Here is a 27,919-nt window from a genome sequence, read left to right as displayed (position 1 = left end):
TTTGCTGTATATGTTCTCAACCCATTTTTAGCACAATAACCGGTAGTTACAATGCTTATGCAGGTGAGGTTCTTAGGAGCTTAAATACAGTTTCACAGCTGGAAACAGATACTAAGAATCCATGAAGTCATTAAACACTCCCCTTATGCTTTCTATACCTTTCTGGACTGATCCCTGCCTGACAATATTTAATTGCAAGCTTTATCTATGAACCTGGGAAAGTTTTAAAGGTAAACCAGGAAAGGATTTCTGAGAACAGGGTTTGTTATGGAATTTAGCCCTTTTTAAAGCATTTCTAGATGGTTCCCCCAACTAGAGACTAGAGGGATCGTTCACATTCAAGTTCAGAGAAGTTATTATTACTTTAAAGAAGGGCCTGATTCCAAGTCCTTATGTCATTTGGTTGGTGTAGACCTACTGGGCAGGGAGAAGACCTGCCCCCATGTTGGTGACCCTATATTGAGGGCAAGGACACTTAAAACAGTGACTCTCAAGCTGTTTTAATCCCAGCCTTTAGCTGGGTCATTCTTTAGCTCAATAAATTCCTGCTTTCTGGTGGAAAAATAATTATAAATGTAAAGGTACAAGCATTTGGGGGGAGAGGGATTTTTTTTCAGCAGTTAGAGGTATCGTTCATTCCTAATTCAATCATGAAAAACATACTTATCTTTAAGTCTAGACTGGCTAGAAAACTATAGGTCTCAAATCCAAGTGATGCATTTGTATAATACATTCTGTAGGTTTAATAAAACAACTAAAATGATATGTATGAAGCTCAGCTAATGCTAATTTTTAATTAAAAAGTAAAAATAATGATTGTTGAAAACCTTGGTCAGCTTAAGACAACACAACTTCACTGACAGCGAGTGCTCCTCTTGAAATTTCAGAATTCCAGCTTTTGAGTGCGCGTGTGTGGTAGGAGCTTTGTAGCATTGGGAGTTGCAGCAGCCAGAGGGATTAACTGTATATAGATTGCAGTCTTTGGTACATTCTAATAACATGCCCATTTTTGCAGCTCTTAATTATTGGCTTAATAGCTTATTCATAAGTAGTCTTATGCATCAGAGGAAGATCATGCTTTCTAAATCATTTGTAGTCCATGGGAGGTTTGGTCCATTTTTGGATAATCATTACCTTACAAGGTAATCTGTGAGCTTCTCCGGGGCATTTTTTCTCTAGCTGTGTTGGGAAATTTGTGAAAGCCTGAGTTGAAATAGAGTTCAGTGGGCTTCTTCACCTCAGGACCTTGGTAGTCTTGATATGCTAATATACTTTGTTGTTCCCTGGTTGTGGGTAAAGTGTACAGTTTCCTAGCCCCATTTACCATGATTTGGAAAATGCTGTCTTGGAGGATGTACTGGTTTTTAGGTTCAGCCTTGAGAACAGATTCAGAAGGTATGTAAGAAAGTGATGCAAAAGAAACAGGAAACGCAGTGTACAACATAAAGCAGGAACTTCAAAGCACTTTTCTGCTGTTACGGATTGGCATTTGCTGTAATAATGAGACTGAGTCTGAACTGCTTCTAAACTGAATCTAAACTGCTTCTATAAGCAGTGAAATACCTGAATTCTACCAGCTTGTTGTGAATGATCTTAATCTTCGTGAGTAGACTTTGGTAGTTTTAAATTACACCACATAAGATACTTAATTAGTAATCTGCCTGAGTCAATTTTTGGGTAAACCTGTAGGTAGTCATCTACATGTAATGTTCATGGTAAACATGATACATTTTCCTGTTAACATCAGTTTTGGTTAACTTGAAATATTTTTACATTAACCCTTAGATATATTACAGAGTCAGATGTACAACTTCCATGAATTCCTAAGCCAAACGGGGTTTTCCCTTTCTTTAGTTGTGTTCAAAAACCCTGATTTTTGGTAATAGACTTAAAGTATTAGTATAGCGATGTATATTGGAATCTTGTATCTCACTTTCTGAGTCTAAAAGTATTAGTATGAAAATTTCATGTCTTGGGGCACCTGAGTGACTCAGTGGGTTGAGCCTCTGCCTTTGGCTTGGGTTATGGTCTCAGGGTCCTGGGATTGAGCCCCGCATCAGGCTCTCAGCTCAGCGGGGAGCCTGCTTCCTCCTCTCTCTCTCCGCCTGCCTCTCTGCCTACTTGTGATCTCTCTCTTTCTCTCTCAATAAATAAAATATTTAAAAAAATTTCTTGTCTTAATATGAAAATAATTTTATTAAGGTGAAGAAAGAATGTAGAATAACAGAATGGAATTGGACACATGCTTTTACAAGCAATGGAACCATATATTACCAAACCGTGTTAATAGGAGCTCAACCCTTCTTCTGTAGACTTTACAGTAGATAAGTTACCCCACTGGTACAGGCTTTGAGAACAAAAAGAGAAACAAAGGAGAATGGATATTGATGAAAAATTGAAGTTTTCTTGTCAGCAGATAATTTTAATGTTGTAGAATTGGCATTTACTTTTTGTTGGAGGAAAATTTGACTTTTTAAAGATGTATTTGTGTTTTTTATATCACTCAAAGGAATTTGGAGTCTGATTTTTGTTAATGTCTAATATTTTCCAGGGTAATGAAGCCTTAGAGACATTTAATGCTGGCCAGATTACCATGCTATGGAGCAACCTCAGTGTATAAAATAGTCGTGTAGTGCCCCTGAGAGAGCTAATGAACCTATTGGGATTTTTAACCAGCAAGAAGTATCTTAGACATTGAGGAAGATAGGATTCAGAGAGTTAAGTATTCGTATGCCAGTGTCTGTGTAGGCAAACAGAGTGCCCATTATATCTACTTCAATGGGTGCTTACAACAGGGTTAGACACTAGCATCTTTTATTGAAAAAAGAAATGTTAACCAAGATGCTACAGCTATTCTTTTGTTTGTGGAAAAATGCCTTATAAGCCTTAATTTTTGAAAAAGGAAAAAGGAACCCACTATCCTTATCAGCTTGAGTACAGAAAATAGTTTGTGCATTTTGAATTTGCATTTTGGCCCTTTATTTGTTGCTTACAGCTTACTTTCAGAGATGGTTTTCTTTTATGTTGAGTCTTAAAACATTAAATAATGATTGCAGTTATTAAAATATAATAGAAAAGACACACAATCAGTGGTTCCCAATATGCCTCCTAATGGAAGACTATCAGAAATCTTAAAAGTATATATACCATCTACAAGGTGAAACCTCTTCATAGTTGAACTAGAATGAGTTGGCTTTGCTTTTGGCTAGAAGTGTGTCAACTCCAAGTGGTAACTTACTGGTTAGTGTGGTTCACAATTAAGTGAATAAGCAAAATTGAAGTTTTAATTCAGTAATATTTTTGTAGGCAAAATAATCTGAAGTATGAGGCCCAGGGGCCATATTTTTATTTCTATTTTTATTTATTTATTTTTAAAGATTTTACTTATTTGACAGAGATCACAAGCAGGCAGAGAGAGAGGAGGAAGCAGGCCCCCTGCTGAGCAGAGAGCCCGATGTGGGGGCTGGATCCCAGGACCCTGGGATCATGACCTGAGCCAAAGCCAGAGGCTTTAACCCACTGAGCCACCAGGCGCCCCAGGGCCATATTTTTAAAAGCAGTTTGGGTGACTAAAAATATCTAACAAGGAACAACTCTTTATTGTTCCCTCGCCCAAGAAATTGGTCCAACATGGATTAAATAGTTGATAGTCTCAAAAGTAATTAGCAGTTATCTCTCCATGCTTTTGGTGGCAGATGGTAATTTTCTAAAGATGGTTTTAACGATATCTCCCATCTTACATGTTCTTTCAGTGTGATCTTGACTCCTCTTTTCCTGAGTTGGGGTTTATGTCCCCTCCCCTTGAATTTGGGGGGTTTTGTAAATCATTTGTAAGCAACAGAGTGCAAGAGAAGTTATACTGTATGATTCCAAGGCGAAGTTAGAAAAGGTGAGAGAGCTTCCACCTAACTTACTAGAATCCTGGTCTTGAAGACCTTATCAGCTTTTTAAGCAATCTAGCCTGAGATTGCCATGCTGCAAAGAAGCCCAGACTTCTTTATGTGGAGAGATACAAAGGATCTAAGATCAGGAGGTAAAACTTTTCAGCTAGAACTGTTTAGTTGAACCCTTTCCAAATTCCTAACTTACAGATAATTGTGAGAGAGATGAAAATGATTATTGCTATTTTAAGACACTAAGTTTTTGAGTGATTTTGTTATATAGCTATAGATAATCAGAGCACTGCTTTACCTGAACCTGCTACTATATACTGAGATTTGACCATGTGTAAAATGTAAGGACCACACCCCAGTGATTTGTTCTGGTATCTAACATTAACCTTATTTTGATATTTTACTTTTGTAATATAAAACTTTTTTACCCCTTTATCCTGCACCGATTTGGAAAAGCCAGCCCATCTTTAAATATTAAGTAGAGTGTGTTTTGGTAACTGAAGGTATATCTCATATGTTTGGAAATGTCCCTGATATGTTTATTATGGCATGAGAGGATATGCATCATCTTTAGAAGGCCTTTTCACTGTTAATTTTCGTTGGCATTGAGATTGATATTTGGCTTTCTATTAGTTCTTAGGCCTGTTGTAACAAAGTACCACAAACTGGGTGCTTAACTCAACAGAAATTTATTGTCTCATAATTCTGGAGTCTAAAATCTGAAATCCATGCTCCCTCTGAAACCTGTAGAGGAGTCCTTCGTTGCCTCTCTCTGGCTTTTTTGTTGACAATTTTGGTGTTCTTTGGTTTGTAGCTATGTAATTCCAGTCTCTGGTTTTATTTTCACCTGGAGTTCTCCCTCTTGTGTCTTCACAGGGCCCTCTTCTTATAAGAACACCAGTGATAATTGGATTAGCAATCTACTCTCCTCCAGTGTGATACCATTTACCTTAACTAATTACATCTCCAACTGTCCCATTTCCAAATAAGGTCACATTCTGAGGTACTGAGGGTTAGGAATTCAACATAATCTCTTTTAAAGGAACACAGCTCAAAACATAACAGGCCTCAAGGCAGATTGGTATAATTATGTTTTAACCATTTATAAATTTTTATTCCAGAGTAGATGTGAATGAGGTTTTTCATCAGTACCCATGAAGTCTGTTCTCTGTATATTAAGACCCCTTTCCTTCCAGCATGCATAGATAACACACATAGATAATAAAATTTGATGGTAGTTTTTAATTGTTTAGGCTCATTGACCCCCTTGAGAATCTGATAAAAAAGGAGTGGATTCTTTCCCTAGAAAAATGTGCTAGATGTATGCATGGGACTGTTTATGTGCACACATATATAAACACACAGCGGTATTTTGCTTGAAACTTTAACATGTTCTTTTTTTTTTTTTTTTTTAAAGATTTTATTTATTTATTTGACAGACAGAGTTCACAAGTAGGCAGAGAGGCAGGCAGAGAGCGAGCAGAGAGCCCGATGCGGGACTCGATCCCAGGACCCTGAGATCATGACCTGAGCCGAAGGCAGCGGCTTAACCCACTGAGCCACCCAGGCACCCAAAACTTTAACATGTTCTTGAACCTCTACCCTATCCCCCCACCTCCAAAGCCTGTTCATGAACTTCTGGATTAGAGTTAATTAATTTCTTTTTTTTTTTTTTAAGGTTTTATTTATTTATTTGTCAGAGAGAGAGAGAGCGCAAGAGTGAGCACAAGCAGATAGAGTGGCAGGCAGAGGCAGAGGGAGAAGCAGGCTCCCTGCTGAGCAAGGAGCCCGATGTGGAACTCGATCCCAGGACGCTGGGATCATGACCTGAGCTGAAGGCAGCGGCTTAAGCCACTGAGCCACCCAGGCGTCCCGAGTTAATTAATTTCTATTGGTTAAAGATACCTAATCCTCATATCCCTTTTAGTGGAAAAACAGAAGGAAAAAGGGAGGAGGCAGAGGTGTGTGTGTGGGGGGGTTGTATAGGCTCCCCTCATGGTCATTGCAGCTGTGGCTGCATGTGGCTTTCTGGGGGATTTTCATGTTTATGTGATATTTATCATAGGCTTAGTCTCTTTTCTTCTCGCTTCTGCTGCCCACCCCCATAACCTTTAGCTAAATAAAATTGTAAATCATATACTTTCGAGTAGAGAAGAATAATCTAAGTCCTTTTAGATGTGTACCAGTATATATAAACAGACTTTTATTTATTTATTTTTTTTATAAACAGACTTTTATATCTTGCTACAGTGTTGGATTAGCTCATGACTTTTTTTTTTTTTTTTTAAGATTTTATTTATTTATTTATTTATTTAACAGACAGAGATCGAAGTAGGCAGAGAGGCAAGCAGAGAGAGAGAGAGAGTAGGGGAAAGCAGGCTCCCTGCAGGGCTCGATTCCAGGACCCTGAGGTCATGACCTGAGCTGAAGGCAGAGGCTTAACCCACTGAGCCACCCAGGTGCTCCAGCTCATGACCTTTTTAAATTCTGTTATTTTAAAAAAAATTTTTTTTTTTAAAGATTTTTTATTTATTTATTTGACAGAGAGAGATCACAAGCAGGCAGAGAGGCAGGCAGAGAGAGAGGAGGAAGCAGGTTCTCTGCTGAGCAGAGAGCCCGATGCGGGGCTCGATCCCAGGACCCTGAGATCATGACCTGAGCCGAAGGCAGCGGCTTAACCCGCTGAGCCACCCAGGCGCCCCTTAAAGAAATTTTTTAAAGCTTTATTTATTTGAGATAGAGAGATTGAGTGTGAGAGCACAGAGTGGGGAGAGGCAGAGGGAGAAAGGAACTCATGCAGACTCTGCACTGAGCATGGGAGCTTGACACTGGGCTCTGGTCTCACTACCCTGAGATCATGATCTGAGTCAAAACCAAGAGTCACCTGGGCAGAAATCAAGAGTGAGACGCCCAAGCAGCTGCAACACTCAGGTGCTCTAATTCTGTGTAATATTTTTGACTATTTTATCAAAGTTATTTTGAAAAAGCTAGTTGTCTAGGGTTCTGAGTCAGCAACAGGAGTGTATTTTGTGCTCTTCTTCACTTGTTGCCTTTTCTCCAAAATAATATTGCCCAAATGTCACCCTAGAACATCTTAATGGGCTTTTCTTTTAAAAATACAGATTTTTTTTCTTTTACATGCCTTACAACAGGCTATAGGTTATGTTTTGATTTTGCATTTAGCCACTGGCACATTTTTATTTCTGAAGGCTGGCATTCATGTGTATCAAACAAGTATTTACTATTTTACAGTGATACACGTGGTAAGTCTAGACGTAGTGAAATCACAGGTGATGAATTTTCAGACCAGACTGGTTTCCCATTGATTTGTGTTTATTTTTCTGAATATGAAATGCTGGAAATCATTATTTAGAATAGGGGTTAGCAAACTATGGTTTTCACACTGCCTTCCTCCTTTTGTGAATGAGATTTTATTGGAACACATCTATACCCATTCGTTTACTTATGGCTGATTTTGTGCCCCAAATGGCAGAATTGAGTAGTTGATATAAAGATTGTGTGGCCCACAGAATTAAAAATATTTATTACCTAACCCTTTACAGAAAACCTTTGCTAACTGTTGATACAGAATATTTTTAAGTCCCCAGGTTCTTTTTTTTTTTTTCTTACTTTCTTACTTTTTTAGGGTTCTTTAATTTTTTTTTTCTTACTTTCCAGTGATGGAATCTGAAGGATATTTAAAAAGACCATCTGTAGAGCTCTACTTTTTATCTGGCGCCTGAATTTCTTTTTTTTTTTTTTAAAGATTTTATTTATTTATTTATTTGTCAGAGAGAGATCACAAGCAGGCAGAGAGGCAGGCAGAGAGAGAGGAGGAAGCAGGCTCCCTGCTGAGCAGAGAGCCCGATGCGGGGCTCGATCCCAGGACCCTGAGATCATGACCTGAGCCGAAGGCAGCGGCTTAACCCACTGAGCCACCCAGGCGCCCCGTGGCGCCTGAATTTCTTTAGCTATGCCTTCCAGGTGGTTGTCTAGCTTAGAGGCCTAGGACTGTGAGACAAACAGCATTGAATGTGCTGTGTTAAACACAGAAGAATGACCTCTGAATGGGAGTCAGTCATTAACTCCCAATGAAAAGATAGATGAAATATCTTAATCTTTGTCTGTTAGGTCTCCCTTCTGTCTCTTGGTAGGTTATGACTTTGGCTTTGTATACATGGTAAAGGTACAGAGGAACCACATTTTAAGAGGAAGACAACTAAGTGGATCCTATTTCAAGGTACAGCTGTTAATTTGTAGAAGTTTATAGGAAAGTAGATTGAGTGGTTAGACATTAACTTGAGACTTTCGTATTCAGTGCTTAATTGCCCTAAATAAATTTGTAACTGCTAAAACAGAATTTAGTCCTTTTTTTTTTTAAAGATTTTATTTGACAGAGAGAGAGATCGCAAGTAGGCAGAGAGGCAGGCAGAGAGAGTGGGAAGCAGTCTCCCTACCGAGCAGAGAGCCCAATGTGGGGCTCGATCCCAGGACCCCGAGATCAAGACCTGAGCCGAATTCAGAGGCTTAACCCACTGAGCCACCCAGGCACCCTGAACTTAGTCCTTACAAATAAAGATTTATCAGATTTTATAATTTGTGTTAAAATTGCTGATACAGAAAGAAACACATACAGGTAGAACAAGTCTAGACTTCACTGCAGAGCTGTATTTGGTAGTTAGTTATATGTACTTGACTACTTAGTGAACGTGGTGGACATAGGTGATCTCTCAGGAGATGGAAGAGAGGATTATTTGATCCCAAGGTCAACAATATCTGGAGGGGGGAATGAATTTCTCTCATTCCATTCTTGAAATCCAGCCTGTTAAGAGTCTTGTTCTTCAACAGTTTCATAGTTATCATCTGGTTTTTAATCTAATGGGTTTTCCCATCTAATAAAGAAGTGGATGAAAATGTAAGCAATTGAGATTAGCAGAAGAAAGATAATACCTTTTTTTCCCCTTCACAACACTACCCTTTTATTTTCACTTTTAAATTTATCAGGTGTGACTCACTGTTTCTCTGTCTCTGTCTCCCTGTCTATATCTTGCCACTCTAATATCTTGAGAGTGTACTTTTTGCTTAAATAAACCTTCCTGCTTGTGTCACTCAAAAAAAAAAATTGTCGAACTTTTTTCTAGCAGATGAACATGAGCTTGTAAATAGTTAGAAGACAAAATATAGTGGAGACTGGCTAATTGAGAGGAAAATTTGTGCTTTCAAATTTTTTTTGGTATCCTCTGACTTTTCTATTTTATAAAAAATGTTTTAAAAATATATAACCCATGTACATAGTACATAATTTAAAAATGCACAGAAGGATATGTAGTGAAAAGTAAATGCTCATCATCTCTATTCCCCACTTGTTGAGTTCTCCCTCCCAGAGGGTACCATCATTACCAGTTTTGGGGAGGGTGGTTGCCAGAAGTAATCTGTGTATTTATAAGCATGTACATACTTTTTTCCATTCCTTTCTTCATAAAAATTGGTGTATCATATGGTGTTTTACTTCTTGACTTTTAAAATTTATCGTGAGTGCTATTGCGTATCAACATTTATATTTTGAACCATCTCATTCTTTTTTTAGATGCAGAGTATGCCATGATAGTAATACACCACTTGGTTTGCTCAGTCACCTGTTGGTGAACATTTAGGTTTTCAGCCTTTTGGAATCGGTACAGGGTTGGGAGGGGTGGGCAGTGGCCCATGAACTTGGTTCTAAATTGGACTGGTAACAGTATTTCAGGTGTGAATTTTTATGCCTTAAGGAACTGGAGTAGGCGTCTTTGGATACAGCTTTATCACTATAATGTTTCATTTCCATAGGGTCCAGAGGTCCAGAACTTAGTAGGATTGAAATAGAATTTCCAAATAGAGGCTCTAGGTTTAGGGACAGATTCTGGGGAAAGGGAACTGGGAAGTGCTAGGCAGACTATGAGGAGTTCACCCAGGAGGAACAGTCAGCTTTATGGCTTAGTGGGAACACAATGTGACCCAGGAACTGGAACACAAACTCAGGATCTTGATCTATGCCAGGGGTCTACAAATTTTCTGTTTAAGGGCTACACAGTAAATATTTTAGGCTTTGTGGGCTGTAAAATCTCTGTTGTAAATACTCAGCTCCATTGTTGAAGTATAAAAGCAAGCATGGGTAATTCACAAGGCTGGGTGTTGCTGTGTTCCAACAAAATTTTATTTATAAAAAATGAAATTAGGAGAGATTTGGCTCTGGGGCAATTGTTTGCCACCCTCTGGTCTAGACTCACGCTATGAGAATAGGGAATTAACTGCAGCTTTTTGAAAGGTGGGTGTCTCAGAAGCTCATGTACCAAATAATAGAAGGCCAGATTTAAGGCAGCAGATACTCTATACATCCCACTTTGCTGGTAAAATCAGGTTTCTGAAAGTTCTGCCAGGGTTTTTCTCCCTAACAGTGCGGTACCTTGGGTGGGGCCTTTAGGCTGAAGTTCTTTATTCCCTGAGGTGGACAGGTATAAGGTTCTAAAGGTTAGGTTTAAGAATTTTTTTTAAATCCCTGCCTGTTACTTCTTCCCTTTTACCTTGAAAATGGACTAGGCAGTGTTTCTCAAAGTTTGAATTCCAGTCAGCCTGCCTTAAATCAACTGTGGTTCCTGAATTTGGAAAGGGCTCTTGGGGAACTGTTTACGACTATAAAAGATGTTAATCGTGTGTCCAGTCTTTTGCATATTACATTTATTCTTCACACAAATGCTGTGAAGTGAAGAGGAGGTTGGGTATGTACGCTATCTGTGTTGCAGAGATGAGAAAACCAAAGAACCGAATAGGTAAGTTACTTCACCCCCAAGATACATAGGTGTACCTGGATTTCAGCCCAGCCCTGCTAGACCCAGAGCCAAGGATTCCTGCTATATCATGGCATCAGGTTATATGAAAGGCTTGTTCCCACAAAGGGCCTACGTTATTTAGCAGGAAACAGTTTATAGCAGAGACTGATTTCAAACAGTACTGAAAATGGGTTCACTAGGATTTAGTTTCCTGCTTATGTAGTAGAGGAAATGTTTATCTTCTGCCCCCTTTGATTCTATGACTGGTGCCTGCTAATTAAACTGACAAAAGACAGATTAACAGGAGGAAGAGGGTATTGTGTATGTGTGTGTATATTTTATATATATATATAATATATATACTTTTTTTTAATGTGCACAGGGTTTTCATGTCACAGAAAAGACAAGAAAACCCAAAGAGAGGTGGTAAGATTTGAAAGGTTATATACCATATTAACAAAGGGTGATAAATTATGAAGTGATGGGTGGGAGAATGGGTGAAATAGGTGATGGGAATTAAAGAGTACACTTAAATGAGCACTCAGCAATGTATAGAATTTTTGAATCACTGTGTTGTACATGAGAAACTAATATGCCACTGTATGTCAACTATACTGGAATTAAAATAAAAACAATTAAAAAAATAAAGTTAATTAAAAATGCAAAATAATTATGGAGAAGTGGCTAGACAAAGGAAAAGGAGTTCAGGCTTCAAGAAGCAGCAAATTGTAGGAAGGTAAATATATGGGAAAAGTAATAGAAGATAGGGGTTATTTTAGTAAGGTTTGTTATGCACACTCATCTCAGTGCTACATTTATTTACATCATCATCTTGGCCATAAAACTCCCCCAGAGTCCTCATATTGCAGTCCTCATTTCTCAAAAGTTCCTGCTTTTAGTGAGGTAGGGGAAGCTCAGGAAAGACTTCTTTCTGCATCTGTTAAATCTCTATTGCCTATAGCTCAAAGTAATCTATATGCCAGAGTGACATACTTTAAGGTATATATTCTGATCTGCTATGCTCCCTCACACAGCATTTCTATTTTTCACAGCTACGTACCATACATGTTTTCCAAAATCAATGATCCTTAGGATAACTTTGGCATAGGTATTTGTAGAAACATGTTTGAATTTGTTATTTAGCTTAAGCAGGCCCCCAGAGCTTCTTGTCTCCCACCCTTAAACTACCTCTCCTGACCTGTGTTTTTTAGTGCTAATACTCCAATGAATGATTCTGTCTAAGTAAGGTCTTTCAGTGGTTTGGGTGGAGCAGAGTTGGAAATAAATCCACTAACCTTTGATAAGTGTTTATTTCTTAACCTGAGGATAATGTCTTTTTTATTCAGACTGATATTGACAATAATTAAGCCCAACTAAATGGTCTTTGAGACAAGTTCTGTTTGACAGTTGACCTCTTCTGCTCTCTTTGTTGACTGCCTCTGGAAATCTTGGGGAAGTCCTGGTAAACTCTAATTGCCTTTACATTTTAATTAAGGGTCTACCTGAACCACTTAATATTTACATTTCTATTCTGTGTTATTAGTTAGGCCCATCGACTCCTGTTGTGGAATAATGTGGAATTTTCAGGATTCTTCAGCCAGAATTTGCCTTATTTCATATGTTAAAATTTCTGTGAAGCAGATTTATGTCTGTTATATGCCAGGAAGGCTCTGTAGTGAGGAGTGATGTTCTGTTTCCTCCTGTAGGGAATTGTACAAAATGAAATGGACCCTCAAGGACCATCTTTTCCAGCCTCTCTGCTTTCTCTGAACTTCTCTTCCAGTGCTCACACTCAGTCCTTACCCATGAGTTGATGCATTTGGCTCACCTCACAGGACAAGTAGAAACTTTATCCACCACGCCCCCCACTCCCACCCCTGCCCCGAAAATATGGGATTTAGTTTGAAGATACTGGTTTAGTTTGGCTCTGCCCATAGTTGTGCTGAGCAACCTAAGGCAGGAGGATTATTAAACACTCTTGCAGGGGATTTGTGCTGAATAGTTAGTTCCTTTTCCTTTCTTCCCTTTGTTATGTATTGTTCCATCACTGGTGAGTCTTCTGTAAAACTTGGCTTCAAGCCTTTGGAATTGCCGCTTATTCCTTCCTCCCACCATGCCCTCTCTCTACTTAATAGTTCACATTTGTCTTTCTGCTTGGCAAGTGTTTGAAACAACTAGTTGACAGAGTATTGAGTTTTAATTACAGTTGTTTTTACCTCTAATACAGAGAGGAATCCCCATTTCTTGACACCAAAGAGCTACCTTTTTCTTCTTTGCTAGGTTTCTTGTGGTTTTCTGGTTATTTTAATACCCCAGTTTCTCACTTTTTAGTAGCTTTATCTTTTGAAAGATCTCTTAAAAAAAAAAAAAAGAAGTTGAAATGGGAGAGAGAGGACCTGGTCTTTACTCAGTTTATCTTAACTAAGTTTCTTTCTTTTTTTTTTTTTTAAGGTTTTATTTATTATATGACAGAGAGAGACACAGCGAGAGAGGGAACACAAACAGGGGGAGTGAGAGAGGGAGAAGCAGGCTTCCCGCTGATCTGGGAGCACGATGCAGGGCTCGATCCCAGGACCCTGGGATCATGACCTGAGCCAAAGGCAGATGCTTAATGACTGAGCCACCCAGGTGTCCCTTAACTAAGTTTCTAAAACTAATCAAGACAAGATGATTAGCCTTCCACTAATACTAGGACATTTATTATGAGAGTATAGTTGTGTTACAAAGGTGCAGTTTATATTAACTGAATGAGTGCTATTTAGGAAGTTCTCTGTGGTTTCTCTGTTTGTGGCCATTTCACGCTTCTTTGTCTTTAAGACCTATTGCATGTTCTCTTTTTACAGATAAGGAAACAGGTTCAGAGTAGTAATTTTATCTTAGGATCTGTGGCCAGAGTGGCAGCATCTGGACTTGAAGTGATTGAATGTAGGAAGTGTATATATCTCCATTTTTTAAAGTACATTTGTAATATGTTTTCTTAATATAAATATAAATACATAATGTAAAATCACTGGGAGAACCCACTCTAGCAAGAAAACCTTGAAAGTAATAGTGATACTTGGTACCCAGCATTTTTACTGGTCTTTGAAAAGACCAGTATGGTCTTTAACTTTGGAACCATAAGAGAGGGGTTTTTGTTTTTGTTTTTGTTTTTGTTTTTTGTTTTTTTTGTAATTGAAATATAATTGACACACAATATTACATTAGTTTCAGGTGTACAACATACTAATGCAACAAGTATATATGTTATACTATGCTTACCACAAGTATAGCCACCAATTGTCACCATACAACTCTGTTATAATACCATTGACTGAATTCTTTGTGCTGTACCTTTTATCCCTGTGACTTAATCACTCCGTGACTGGAAACCTCTACCTCTCACTCTCCTTCACCCATTTTTGCTTATTCCCCTGGCCCTCTGCTCTGACAGCCACTCGTCTTTTTCTGTATTTTGGGGTCTGTTTCTACTCTGTTTATTCATTTGTTTTGTTTTTTAGATTTCACATATGAGTTGAAGTCATATGGTATTTGTCCTTCTCTGTCAGACTCATTTCACTGAGCATAATACTCTCTAGGTCCATCCTTGTTGTCCCAGTGCCAAGATCTCGTTCTTTTTTAGGTTGAGTAATGTTCCATGGTGTGTATATATATGTGTTTATGTGTGTGTGTGTGCATACTCACCACATCACCTTTACTGATTGATCTGTGGAGACTTAGGTTGCTTCCGTATCTTGGCTATTGTATTGCTGCAGTGAACATAGGAGTGCAGATCTTTCTGAATTAGTGTTTTTGTTTTCTTTGGGTAAATACCCAGTAGTAGAATTATTGAATCATAGGGTAACTGTGTTTTTAATTTTTCAAGGACCCTCCGAACTCTTTTCCATAGTGGTTGCAGCAAATTACATTCTCAATCGTGCAGGAGGAGGGTTCCTTTTTCTTCACATTCTCACCAACATTGTTATTTTTTGTCTTTTTGATACTAATTGTTCGGACAGTTATGAGGCGATAGCTCACTGTGGCTTTGATTTGCATTTCCCTGATAATTTGTGATATTGGGCATCTTTTTTCACCTGCCTGTTGGTCATCTACATGTTTGTTGGAGAAATGTCTATTCAGGTCCTCTGCCCATTTTGAATTGGATTTTTTTGTGATTTTTGGTGTTGAGTTGTAGAAGTTCTTTATGTATTTTGGGTATATCATTTGCAAGTGTCTTCTCCCATTTAGTACGTTTCCTTTTCATTTTATTGATGGTTTCTTTGCTGTGCAAAAGCTTTTTATTTTGGCATAGTCTCAGTAGTTTATTTTTGCTTTTGTTGCCCTTGCCTGAGGATACAGAAAAATATTGCTGAGGCTGAAGTCAGAGAGATTACTGCCTGTGTTTTTTTCTAGGAGTTTTATGGTTTCAGGTTTCACATTTAAGTCGTTAATCTGTTTTGAGTTTAGTTTTGTGTATGGATTAAGAAAGTGGTCCAGTTTCTTTCGCATTTAGGTGCCCAGTTTCTCAATACCATTTGTTGAAGAAACTTTTACCCATTGTATATTCTTGCTTTCTTTGTCATAGATTAATAGACCATATAAGCATGGGTTTATTTCTGAGCCCTCTTTTGTTGCATTAATTTATGTGTCTCTTTTTGTGCCAGTACCATACTGTTTTGATTACTACAGCTTTGTAGTGTGTCCTAAAATCTGTGATTGTGATACATACAACTTTGTTCTTCTTTCTCAAGATTGCTTTGGCTCATTCAGGGTCTTTTGTGGTTCCATACAGATTTTAGTATTTGTTCTAGTTCTGTGAGGATAAGGTATTTTTTTGAAGACAATACTCAGCTGCCACTGTGAAGTGATGTTTTCTATAAGGCAGCTCAAGAACAGTAAAAATAAATATGAATCACATTTCATAGCCCTTCTGCCCCAGCACACAGGAATGATAATACCGCTGTTCTTCCTCAGGATTGAAAGCTGCAGCTACTTTTCAGCATATGACAGGAGCTCTAGATATCTTGCTATGTAGTAGAATCACACAGTTGGAATTAAAACGGCATGCTCTAGAAAGATGGGCAGCATTTTCTTTCCTGGCTTCTGCCTTTCTAGTAGCTTCTGGCTACGTTGGCAGGACTATGTGGAAGATGTGACAAGTCTGGACTTGCCTTGAAAGAATTCTCATTTGTGCTGGCTTTGCCATTAAATTAGTATAAGGGTGAAATAAATGTATTGATAGATGGGGGAAATCAAGAATACCTAGACATAGAGTTTAAAAATACTTAGTGCCTTTAAAGTTTTTGGTAGCATTGTGATAAACTGGGAGGCTTGTGGGAATTCTGTTCTTTCTTCTGTGAAGAAAATCATGTAAGTCACATGTAAATAGCTTTGGGCTAGTTACCTGAAACTGGTAAGAAGCAGTTTCATTCTTTAGCCTTCTTAGCAAACAGCCTTTATATTGCTAAGCTTGAGGAGAAAGAATTAAGTTTGGTAAAAATTTTCTTCTATTGGGTGTTAACAGATTTCTTACTTAGGCTTCAGAGGGAAGTTGTCTTTGTAGATGAGGGAAGCAAGTATGTAGTTTGTTAGTTTAGGTTTGAGACAATCACATATTCAGGCTGTAAATCCTCAATTATAAAAGGGAAAACTGCCTGATACCTTTTTTTGTTTTAAATGCATATGTGTACCTGTGGCAGACTTTCTTGTGGCTGGTGTCTTGTAGGTGCTTAATAAATACTTACTGAATAAATTCTTACATGTGAAAAAAATGAAGCTTAGAGAATCAGATGACTTGTTCTAGGTCATGTTCTCAGTACACTGTGGTTAACATACAATTAGTGTATAATTGTTACTAATCTCTACCAGATTTGTTAGGTATGTTGATGTGCAGTTTTCTTCATCTCTTCCCTATGAGGTTATTAACATTTTAACTTTAATATGCTGTTGTTTTAATTAGGCTTTTGGTCACTGAAATTTTGAAACAGTCTTATTTAGACCTGAAGCTGGTTATAACGGTATAATTTATTGTGCAAACTGAAACACTTCAGAGGGCTCTACTCAAAGTCAAGTTGGGATAGCGTGTGTAAACCAGTTTGTTCCAGGCAAACGAGGATGTGACATATGGTTACATGCTGTTTTTATTTTTAAAGTGTGTAGCATACTTTCAGAAAGTCTTACCAGTATCTCAGAAGCCTCCCTCATACCACCTTCTGGTCACTACTGGTCGTTCTGACTTTTAACTGATGAGTTTTACCTGTTTTTGAACTTTCTGTAAATGACACTATATAGTATACACTTTATGTGCCTGGCTTCTTTGACTCGGTGTTCTCTTTGTGAGCTGCACGTATGCTGTATGTAGTGATTGTTACTTCATTTCATTGTTTTTAAATATTCCATTGTATGAATATACTATAATGTATACAGAATATTGTTGACAGACATTTGGGTTTAATTTGGGGCTATTAGGAACAGTGCTCCTATAAACATATTTGTTTATGAGTCTTTTGGTGAGCATATGTACTTATTTCTGTTTGGGTGTATAGTTAGGAGTGGAATTGCTAAGTCATATGGTATGTTAAGTGTTCAGCCCCAGTAGATAATACCACTTTTGCTAAGTGTTAAACCCTGTCTATGCTTCCTTAGCAGTAGGTGAGAGTTCCAGTTTCTCTGTGTCCTTACCAATACTATGTATTGTCTTTTTCATTTTAGCCATGTTGGGGACAGTGTAGTGGGATCACATTATGATTTTATCTTGAAAACTAATGAAGGGGAGCCCCTTTTCATGTGCTAATAGGTTATTTGGATTTTCTTTGGTAATGCCATTTTGATGTTCTCCTTTATGCTCCTTGAAGCGTTTCCCATTTTTCTATTGGTTTATCTCGTGTCCTTATTGAGTTGTAGTTCTTTATATATTCTGGATAGTAATCAGTTGTCATTATACATACTACAAGTATCTTTTACTCTAATTTGCCTTTTCTCTTTATTAATAGTATTGTGGGATGAACTCGGTTTTATTGTCTTCCAGTTTATCAATATTTTTCTTTTCTGGTTAGCAATTCTTGTGTCCGTTTAATAAGTGTTTGCCTACTCCAAGATCATGGAGATGTCCTCTGTCATCCTCTAGATATGTAATTATTTTACCTTTCACATTTAGATATATAGTATATCTAGAATTCATGTTTGTGTATGTGTGTGTGGTATAAGATAGAAGTCAGGATTCATTTTATATAGGGATAGTGAATTGACTGCACTATTCTATCTTTGTTCCAAAAACACATTCCTGTAGCTCTATACATCTTGTTGTTTTCAATTAAAGATTTTATTTATTTATGACAGAGAGAGATAGCGAGAGAGAGAACACAAGCACAGGGGAGAGGGAGAGGGAGGAGCAAGCTTCCTGTTGAGCAGGGAGCCCGATGTGGGGCTCCATCCCAGGATGCTGGGATCATTACCTGAGCTGAAGGCAGTTGCTTAATGACTGAACCACCCAGGCGCCCCATACATCTTTGTGACATGGTAATGAATTTCTCCAGCTTTGCTGTTCTTAGTGCTTGTCTTGGCTATTCTGGTTCCTTTCTAGTTCCATAGCATTTTAGAATCTTAGTTTCCTTCCACTTGTAAAACAACTTAGAGTTTGATTGGGATTGTATTGAATCTAAGGATGGTGAACTGACATTGTATAAAGATGTCTTCTAATCCAGGAATGTACATTGCATATCTATTTATTTAGGTATTATTTAATTTCTCTGTGTTTTGTAGTTTTCAGAAGAAGAATCTCAAATATCTTTCAGATTTATTTCTAACTTAAAAAAACAATTTCTTGAGATAAAATTTATACACTATATTAATCATTTTATTTTTGAATTTTTTATTTTTTTAAAGATCTTATTTATTTGTCAGAGAGAGAGAGAGAGCTGAGGCAGAGGGAGAAGCAGGCTCCCCACTGAGCAAGGAACCTGATGGGGAACTCTATCCCAGGACCCTGGGATCATGACCTGAGTTGAAGGCAGACGCTTAAATGACTGAACCACCCAGGTGTCCCTATATTAACCTTTTATTTTATTTTATTTTTAAAGATTTTATTCATTTATTTGAGAGAGAGAGAGTGAGAGAGAGCATGAAAGTGGGATGAGGGGCAAAGGGAGAAACAGACTCCTCACCGAGCAGGGAGTATGATGTGGGGCTCCATCTGATGTAGGACTCCACCCAGGGACTCCGGGACCATGACCTGAGCCCAAGGCAGAGGCTTAACCAACTGAGCCACCCAGGTGCCACTAACCATTTTAAAGTGAAGCAGTGTTGAACAACCACCACTCTGTCTAGGTCCAAAACATTTCCATCACTGCAGAGTAAAACTCCATAAGCAGTTTCTCTTCACTACCCATGCTCCTCACCCCTCAGCCCCTGCCAACCACCACCAATCTGTATTCTGTCTATATGGATTGATTTATTCTGGATATTTCTATACATGAAATCAGTGTGGTATGTGATGTTTTGTATCTGGATTATTTCACTTAGTATGTTTCTAAAGTTCATTTCCCTTGTGCAGTGTGTGCCAGTTCGTCATTCCTTTTTATGGCTGAAGAGTATTTCATTGCAGGTGTATGCTGTTATTTGTTTATCCGTTTATCTGTTAATGGACATTTTGGGCTATTTGTACTTTCTGGCTGTTGCAGACAGTGCTGCTATAAAAATAGGTATGTACGTGGACTTGTTTGAGTACCTGTTGTCAGTTTTTTAGGAGTGGAATTGCAAGGTCATACAATTCTGTGTTTAACTTTTTAAGGCACCACTAACCTTTCCCACAGCAGCTGAACCGTTTTACATTCCCACAAGCAGTGTACATGGGTTTTCTCTTTACTCATCAGTACTGGCTATTTTCCATAGTGTTTTGGATGGTGTGATAAGTGATATAGTTTTTTTTTGTTGTTGTTACTTCATTTTCTGTGTTTCTGATGTATAGAAATACATTTGCTTTTTTTTCATATAAAACTTAAATTTTGTGACCTTTTTAAATTCACTTAATTTAAATAGTTAATGTATTTATTGGATTTTCTCTGTTCATCTGAATTTCTGATTTTCACAGGCTTTCTTACTCTTCTGTTCCTTTTCCATAGTAGTTTGTTTATTTTATGGATGCAGTATTCTTGTGAATGGCTTGAAAAATTTCTATTAGAATTTAAATTCTCTTTGTATTTTTCATTCTTTTTGTTTCCTTTGTGATTGATTCTTTTGCTTTTCATTTTGATCCTTAATTTTGTTGGGCATTTCTTAAATATCTGGTGATCCTTGGTTATCTATTCATATTTATGAAGGACCAGGATGACTAGTTTTGGTGGTTCATACTGGCTTCCTCTCAGTTATTTGAGGTCTGTTTTTCCAAAAGAGCTTTTCTCTAGAGATTATTGATTGAGAATTCTGTGTGAGTTTGTCTTAAAGTCCAACAGGAGTCGGGTAGGCTTAGGACCTAAAATTTATTCTGAGGCTCAAGTGCTGTGAGAGACTTTTTTCCTTTTGGTTGGTTTAATTTCCTCTCTCCTGATTCTCCACCTCCCCCACCAAAATCTGTGGATGTTAGGAGTGATGCCAGGCTCAGCCCTACTTCTCTTTTGTTCCTAGAACCCATGCTGGATGTTCTTCTCAGCAGAACTGAATACTAAGCCTTGGGAGCTCAAGTTTATACAGGAAGTAAGACTGTCATGAGTGGCTCTGCTGTTGTGTGAAGCAGTCCTTCAATTACCTTGATTTCCCTATGCTTTAATTCACAGGCTTGATCCCTAGCTTAGTCTTCTCTGTTCAGCAGGGTGGGATATCCCTTGGCTCCATGCATATCCTTTTCTATGCTTACTTTGCTTTAGTTGCTGTTTCTTCTGCTATGGCTTCTCTGTCAGTTTAGTCTTGGCGGTTTCTTCTAGAAATAATTTCCTTCTTTCCTTCCATCTCTCCCTCCTTTCTGCTTGTTAATGTGTCTATTTCTTTGGATTGTTATGAATTTATTATTTTATCATTATGAAAAATTTGGACATAACATACATGTGTCCACTCCCTAGCATAAAGAAAATGTAAATACAGTTGATGTTGAAAGCTCTTCTCTGATTGTATCGCACTCCCTCCCGTGCGTCTATTAATATTATCCTGTGTGTGCATTTCTAAACAGTAAAGAGCATTGTTTTCAATGTGTTTGAGCTTTGAATAGTGACATACTGCATAAATCCTTCTGCATCTTGTTTTTTTCCCGTTCATCATGGTTCTTTTGTTTATTTGTTCTCTTAGTATGCTGTCTTTTCTGCTGTTTTAGTAGAATTTGGACAGGGAAGATAAGTCAGCCAATGTATTTCTTTCTGTGACTTTTTTAAAAGGGAGATTTAAGCACCTTTTGGATATATTGTCACTACAGACGTGGAAGAGAAAGGACTTGGTGTTACCTCTTCTTATTCCAACTGGTGTTGATAGGTGAATATGATATTTCACCATCTTATACAAGCTAGGCTATTGAGTCTTGCTGCTGACCTCTCTTTGGTGTTATAAATCCTTTTGGAGTCAGAAAAGTAGGATTCATTTGTGTGTAGGGTTTAGCAGAGGTTTAAATGAAGATTTGGGTTCTTATTGCTGGAAGGAATTTTTAGAGGTCATTTAGTACAAACTGTACTAAAGAAGCCCAAGCCCAGAGAAGGTGAATGATTTGTCTGGAATGATCCAGGGGGAAAACAGGATCAGAAGCCAATTTTGCTGTTCATTATTCCTGCCACCTTACTACCGTGAACCAAAGATTAAAGTCCCCTTTTGTTAACATTTGACTTTAATTTTTGCCTGTCCTTTAAAATATTTCGAGGGGTGCCTGGGTGGCTCAGTGGGTTAAGGCCTCTGCCTTCGGCTTAGGTTGTGATCCCAGGGTCCTGGGATCGAGCCCCGCGTCAGGCTCTCTGCTCGGCAGGGAGCCTGCTTCCTCCTCTCTCTCTGTCTGTCTCTCTGCCTATTTGTGATGTCTGTCAAATAAATAAATAAATAAATCTTAAAAAAAAAAAATATTTCGATACCAAGAGATTTTTAGTACATAAGAATTAACATAAATCTTTGAACTAATGATTATTTGCTGTGTTTTCCTTAGGATCAGAATGGTTTCAATCCCAGAATACTATGAAGGCAAGAATGTCCTCCTCACTGGAGCTACCGGTTTCCTAGGGAAGGTACTTCTGGAAAAGTTGCTGAGGTCTTGTCCTAAGGTGAATTCAGTGTATGTTTTGGTGAGGCAGAAAGCTGGACAGACACCCCAAGAACGAGTAGAAGAAGTTATTAGTGGCAAGGTAAGTGGGGGAAAATGATCATTTAGAGGAAGGAAAAGAATGTGTTTGTATGTATAATTATTGTAATCATCAACAGCTCAGTTTATTTCTTCAGTGTTCTGAAAAAATTATTGAAAAAAAATCCTACAGGATGTCAGTATACTAGATATGACTTACGATCAGTAGGAGAAAAATAGCTTTCCTCTGTGATGGGCAAAATTGTATGACAAGTTCTAAAATGCCTGTATGTTAGATATTTAATGTGTTTTTAGAATATTTGAAACCTATTACTTGTAATTACTAGATATTTTAGATAGTATTCAGAATAATAATTAAGAGGTAGTTTCTAACTAGTACCTACTATGCTGTTAAACACTGTCCTTTTATAACACTTAAAAATTTGTAAGCACTGACTGCTCCGCACAACCATATTAAGAAGTAGCAAAGTCACATATTCCTATTTGAGAAATAAGAACATGATGACAGGGGTCATTTAGGATACAAGAATAGGTCACACATTTTGAAACTTTAGAAAAATATATTGTTAAGAAAAAATGGAAATGAGCTGGTGTAAAATTATCTCACAGTCATAAGCTTTGAATTCTCTCTGAATGAATGAATTTATCTGACATTCACTGGCAGTAAGTTTAGTGTAGTAGCTATGTAATTTTTTAGTTAGTAAGTAGTATCTAATATCTTTTGATCGCTTGTAATTATTATGTTTTAATCCCCCCTCCTAACAACTCCCTCCCCTAGTAAGAGGTTATTTATTGTTACTCATTTCTTATATTTCAGAAAACATTTACTGTACATACTCAGTGTTGGGCACTTGATTTGTTGTAAGGGGTTGAATTCAGGTATAAATAAGATAGAATCATTGCCTTAATGGGCAAGAGGGAGTATAGAAGTGTCAAGAAAGACTTGATAGGAGCAATTACTGATGTTAAAGTCTTGGCTGGAATTGAGAGCCTAAGTAAAATGTCAGAGGTTTGGCCATCTCCTATGGGGTCTCTAGGGCACTGGATCTAAAAACTTTCCTCCACAGTAAGTCTGATTTTTAGAGGAAAAGAATACCTTATACTTAAAGCTTGAAATTCTATTGAACTTTAGTAATTTACCTAATAATAAATTATATGGAGTTTGGATGTCAGAAGCTCCTCCCTCCTGGCCCAACTTCCCAGTTGTGACAACCAAAAATGTCTCCAGACATCACCAGATGTTCCCTTGGGGGAAACATTTCCCCAAGGTGAGAACCACTGATGAATGTTTCTGAGAAAAACTCCATTAATATGGTGGTAGGTTGAACTAAAATAATTGACCACGGAATAAGTTCTAGAAGGGGAACAAAGTATATTAAAGAGGCCATTAGTGAACATAATAAAGTAGGAACTGGTTGGGGTGCCCGTGGATTAAACACACTGGAAGAGATAGTGTTGAATAAAGAGATGGAGGCTAGAGAAGGGAAGAGTATCAGGTCTGAGATGTAACTTACGAAGCAGCATGAGCCTGTCTATCTTGTTGGTTTGAGATATCTGATATGAACAGGAGTTAAAGGTCAATGGCTGTGTGGGAGAATGAAAAGTGTAAATTTAAGGTATTAAAAGTACTTTTCTGGTCATTCCTCAGGTTGCTTTTTTTTCAGCCTGCCCCTTAAACATTGATATTCTTCAGAGTTCTGTCGTAGGCCTTGATCTCTTCTTACTAGATCCAGTTAGGTGATTACTCAGCACCCTTTATTTTACATGAGACAGATGATTGTATTTTAATAGATTTGGAAAAAGCTTTATCTAGTCTGGACCAAGGGTGCTCATCACTGCTGTTATCTGGGTGATCTTCTCTTCCCAGGGCTCCCTGTATGTGATTAGTAAAATCTGTGTGTAGTCTGGCTCTTCTCTTCCCTGAACTCCAGACCTGCAGACCCAGTTGCTTCTACTAGATCTGTGTTCTGGGTGTCCCACAGGCCCTTTACACCCAACATTCAAAAACTGATCTTGTGTCTCTAACTGTACTTTGTTCTCTTCCCAGGTCTTCCACTTAATTAGTTTATTCACTTAACAAAAGTTTACCATGTTTACATCTTGCCAGGTACTCAGCTAATTGGGACCTTAGTGCTGAACAAAATAGATGTGATCCCTGTCCTTGTGGAGTTCACATTTCCTTATCCCTCATATTTAGTCACTGGATAAGTCTTATTGAATTATTTTAACTCCCCAAATGTTAATGCTCTCTCACTTCTAGGTAGTTGTATATGCTGCTTTCTCTGCCTGGAACACTGTCGTTCTATTTTATAATTTCTGGTTCTTCCCCAGCTGGGTTAGTTTTTCTCCTGTACAGTCTCATAGCACTGTAATATTACCCCTATTTTATTACCTTTAACATAGTATTTTAATTGTGTTTACTTGTCTGGCTTTTCCTATCAAATTCTAAATAGCTTGCAGGAGAGATTGTTGGTTTGTTTTCTCAGTGTCTAGGAGGTGCCTGGCTCATCTGAAATGCTTTGTAGATGCTTGATAACTAATACAAGAACACATAAATGTTGAAATCACCAGATAACAGTAGTGGAAGGGAACAGTTAAATCCATTAAGGGAGTGAAAATGAGCATTATATATGCTGTATTGATTTTCTTCCCAGATTGAGAATCTCTGCTTAAACTACAAGTATGAACTTTAAATGAAGTGGAGACTCAAAGTATAATAGAGCAGTGATCTGGAGGTAGCATCTGTATTTCTTTATAAAATCCGAGATGAAAAATTAAATTTGACTCACAGTTGAATGTGCCTTTACCCTATAATCACCTTAGGAGCTAACTGATTCTTTAGTTGATTTATTTCTTCTAGTATACTTAAGGAATATTGTATATATGATATTTCTCAAGTTTGTCCAGATTCTAATCTGCATATTTGCTTACCAGCTTTTGTTTTCTTCAACATAATTTACTTTTTTTCCCCTCTAAAAATGTTGTAGGTTTTACAGATTTAATATAGATCATGAATCATGGTATTTTACTGTAATCTACTGTAACAGAATAAAACCAAAATAAAATGAAGTGATAAATTAAGATCTGGATTTTAGAAATCTGAATGATCATTTTAAACATTGTCCTGATGTCAAAAAAAAAACAACAACAAAAAAACATTGTCCTGATGTCTATACTGCTTAAGTCTATTCTGCGGGACAGTACAATATAATCTAGTCAGCAAAGGCATGGGCAGTTCAAATTTAATTGCAAACTACCAACTCTGTGTCTCAGATTCCTCATCTGTAAAATGGGGATAATAATGTGGTTTTCGTGGGGTATTTTCTGTACACAATGATAACAGTTAGGAATAGCAGTTTTAGGATTAACATAGTTGGAAGTTTTCAGAATAGCAATCCTTGATGGGGTGCTGGTGGGCTTTATAGAAAGTTGAAAAATACTGCCCTAACATTTTATCCCCTTGGATAGCTCTTTGACAGATTGAGAGATGAAAATCCAGATTTTAGAGAGAAAGTTATAGCGATCAACAGTGAACTCACCCAACCAAAACTGGCTCTTAGTGAAGAAGATAAAGAGATCATCATAGATTCTATCAATATTATATTCCACTGTGCAGCTACAGTAAGGTTTAATGAAAATTTAAGGTAAGTAAATGTATTTATATGACATTTGAGCTTCAGCATCGTTTAAAAAATTTGAATTCTTTTTAGTGAAATCGTTCTGAAAGTGATATAAAACTGTTTGCCCTATGTTAATTGTGGCTTTCAGTGTCCTAAAGACTGTTACGAGAATTTTCTTCTTGTTGCCAGTTTAGAAACATTGGGCAGCTAGTCTGTATATTAGAAGAAGTTGCCTTGAATTTAACTGTAAGGCAGGGAAGTATGGAGTAGGAGAAAGAAATTTTCCTTCAGTAGGTATGTTGGTCTTAACAGCTAAATAGTGTTTGTTTCCTCTTTCTTTCAGAGGCCTATATCTCAGTGGCTTTATTTTTTTATTCTGCACATATCCATCTGAAAATTAGAAAAAAAGAACTCAGGTTTTGCAGAGTAAGGTAAAATGGCTTATAAATTTAAGTCATACCTTTTTTTTTTTTTTAAACTTGGTAATATTATTAGGGATAGGCAACAGTGGACAGAAGTTTAATTACAAAAATAATTTAAAAAAAAGAAAAATAATTTGGACTTCTGTCAGGATGCCTGTTTCAAGAAAAAATAACATTTTACATGTTTACTGTTTTTAAAAAATCTCATAGATCTGCATTTCAAATAATGGTTCTTAATTTAGAGGATTCTTTTTGATGATATGTTCAAAAATACTGTTTTTTAATGTTTATCTAATTGTATAGACTTAACGCCAGTTAAAATGGGGCAGACTTTTTTAGGATTTAAAATTACTTGAAGCCCTTCTTAAAATGTTTTTAAATTAAATTTTGTTTATAAAGAGTTTTTAAGGGCGCCTCAGTGGCTCAGTGGGTTAAAGCCTCTGCCTTCGGATCAGTTCATGATCCCAGGGTCCTGGGATCGGGCCCCGCATCGGGCTATCTGTTCCGCAGGGAGCCTGCTTTTCTTCTCTTTCTCTCTCTGCCTGCCTCTCTGCCTACTTGTGATCTCTGCCTGTCAAATAAATAAATAAAATCTTAAAAAAAAAAAAAAGAGTTTTTAGATTATTTCCTGTAAAGTCTTTAATGTAGAAGTATAAATCTTAATTGACATTATATAATGTGACAGTTCAGCACTAAAGCATTACAATAAGTTTTGCCTGTATTCCAGGTGAGGGCACTGTGATAGTCACTTACATTTCTTTAATATACTTTATAGTTTTCAGGGTAAATTTTTTCATTCATTATTTTATGCCATGCTAAGGTTACCACTGTAATATTGTGGGCAAGTCCATTTATACTTGAGGAAGTTGAGACAGCACTGTGTCCTGGATAGGACATGAGTTTTGGAATTACATACCTTAGCTCTAACTTTGAGTTTATCATTTATTATCTGGTGATAATGATTTATTTACTTTCTAGTTGTTTTAATACAGCCATTATGTATTCATGATTCAAGAGTGACAAAAGAATCTCAGTAAAGCTATAGTAATATATCACTTTCACAAAAGGTATGTGTACATATATGTGTATTTATATACATTTTTGATACTTGCCACTTACTGTCCTTGGACAGTATGATAACAGGTAGGTTTTTAGTATTAAATCGTAATCTAACAGATATTTCCCTCCATAGTTCTAGCTTTCATTGTTTTTCATAACCAAAAGAAAATTCACACAGCCTTATGAAACTGTTTTCAAGAAAAAAAGGTATATATTTACTGGCTAATTGTGGTATAGTCCCCATTAAGCTTAAAGGGGGAATTTCGGTGCTTTTAAAGGGGAAGTTGATTTGCAAACGGAACATTAGGGTGAAACTCCTCAAAGGAGCCTTTACGGAGAACGACCAAAGTACAGTCCTTTCAGGGAATCTTTTCTCTTTTTTCCTCTTAGGGTAAGCAAGTCTACCATTGAGGAAAGGAAAATCTTTTCGTTATTCTTTGATCTTTTACTAGAGATCTCATGGTGCAAGGAGGATATATAGATGAATAATAAAATTTATTGCCTTGTTAAGGCATCTATATTTACTGACCTAACCTTAGTCATTACATTGAAATTATTGTATTCTGTGAAGCAATTTTAATGTATATTAATATATAAGTGGTGATATTGCAACATTATATTTGGGCCAGACATTTTAAAATAGTGTAGGTTGGTGTATAATAACTGCTTAAAAAACATTCTTCATAGTCATTTTTAACTTTAACTGACACAAATAAAAAATGGCACAAAGACTTTATTGCCAAGGCAAACAATAATCCAGATTTTACTCCCAGCATTATACCCAATATTTTGGAAGAAGCCAAGAAAAATTGTACACAGATTCTATTCGCAAAGTCCTTATAGTCTAAAAAGGGAGATAGATTTGCTTAAATAATTG

The 27,919-nt window shown here is 37.2% G+C and overlaps 1 protein-coding gene across 2 annotated transcripts in view; it reads left to right on the top strand.

Moving 5' to 3' along the window:
- The window catches only part of LOC111159421 (fatty acyl-CoA reductase 1), a 63,648-nt gene that overhangs the window by 11,246 nt on the left and 24,483 nt on the right, over positions 1-27,919 (top strand). For both annotated transcript variants that reach the window (XM_022521873.1, XM_022521872.1), the window contains exons 2-3: positions 21,789-21,984; positions 25,410-25,585. In XM_022521873.1, the coding sequence (XP_022377581.1) occupies positions 21,796-21,984; positions 25,410-25,585 (365 nt within the window). In that variant the 5' untranslated portion in view covers positions 21,789-21,795. The remainder of the gene's footprint in view (positions 1-21,788; positions 21,985-25,409; positions 25,586-27,919) is intronic.

The sequence above is a fragment of the Enhydra lutris genome, unplaced genomic scaffold, assembly GCF_002288905.1.
Source record: "Enhydra lutris kenyoni isolate GAN:26980312 unplaced genomic scaffold, ASM228890v2 scaffoldscaffold68, whole genome shotgun sequence".
Classification (NCBI taxonomy): domain Eukaryota; kingdom Metazoa; phylum Chordata; class Mammalia; order Carnivora; family Mustelidae; genus Enhydra; species Enhydra lutris.
Note: the sequence above shows the minus strand (reverse complement) of the source record. Positions and strands in the feature narration are given on the sequence as shown.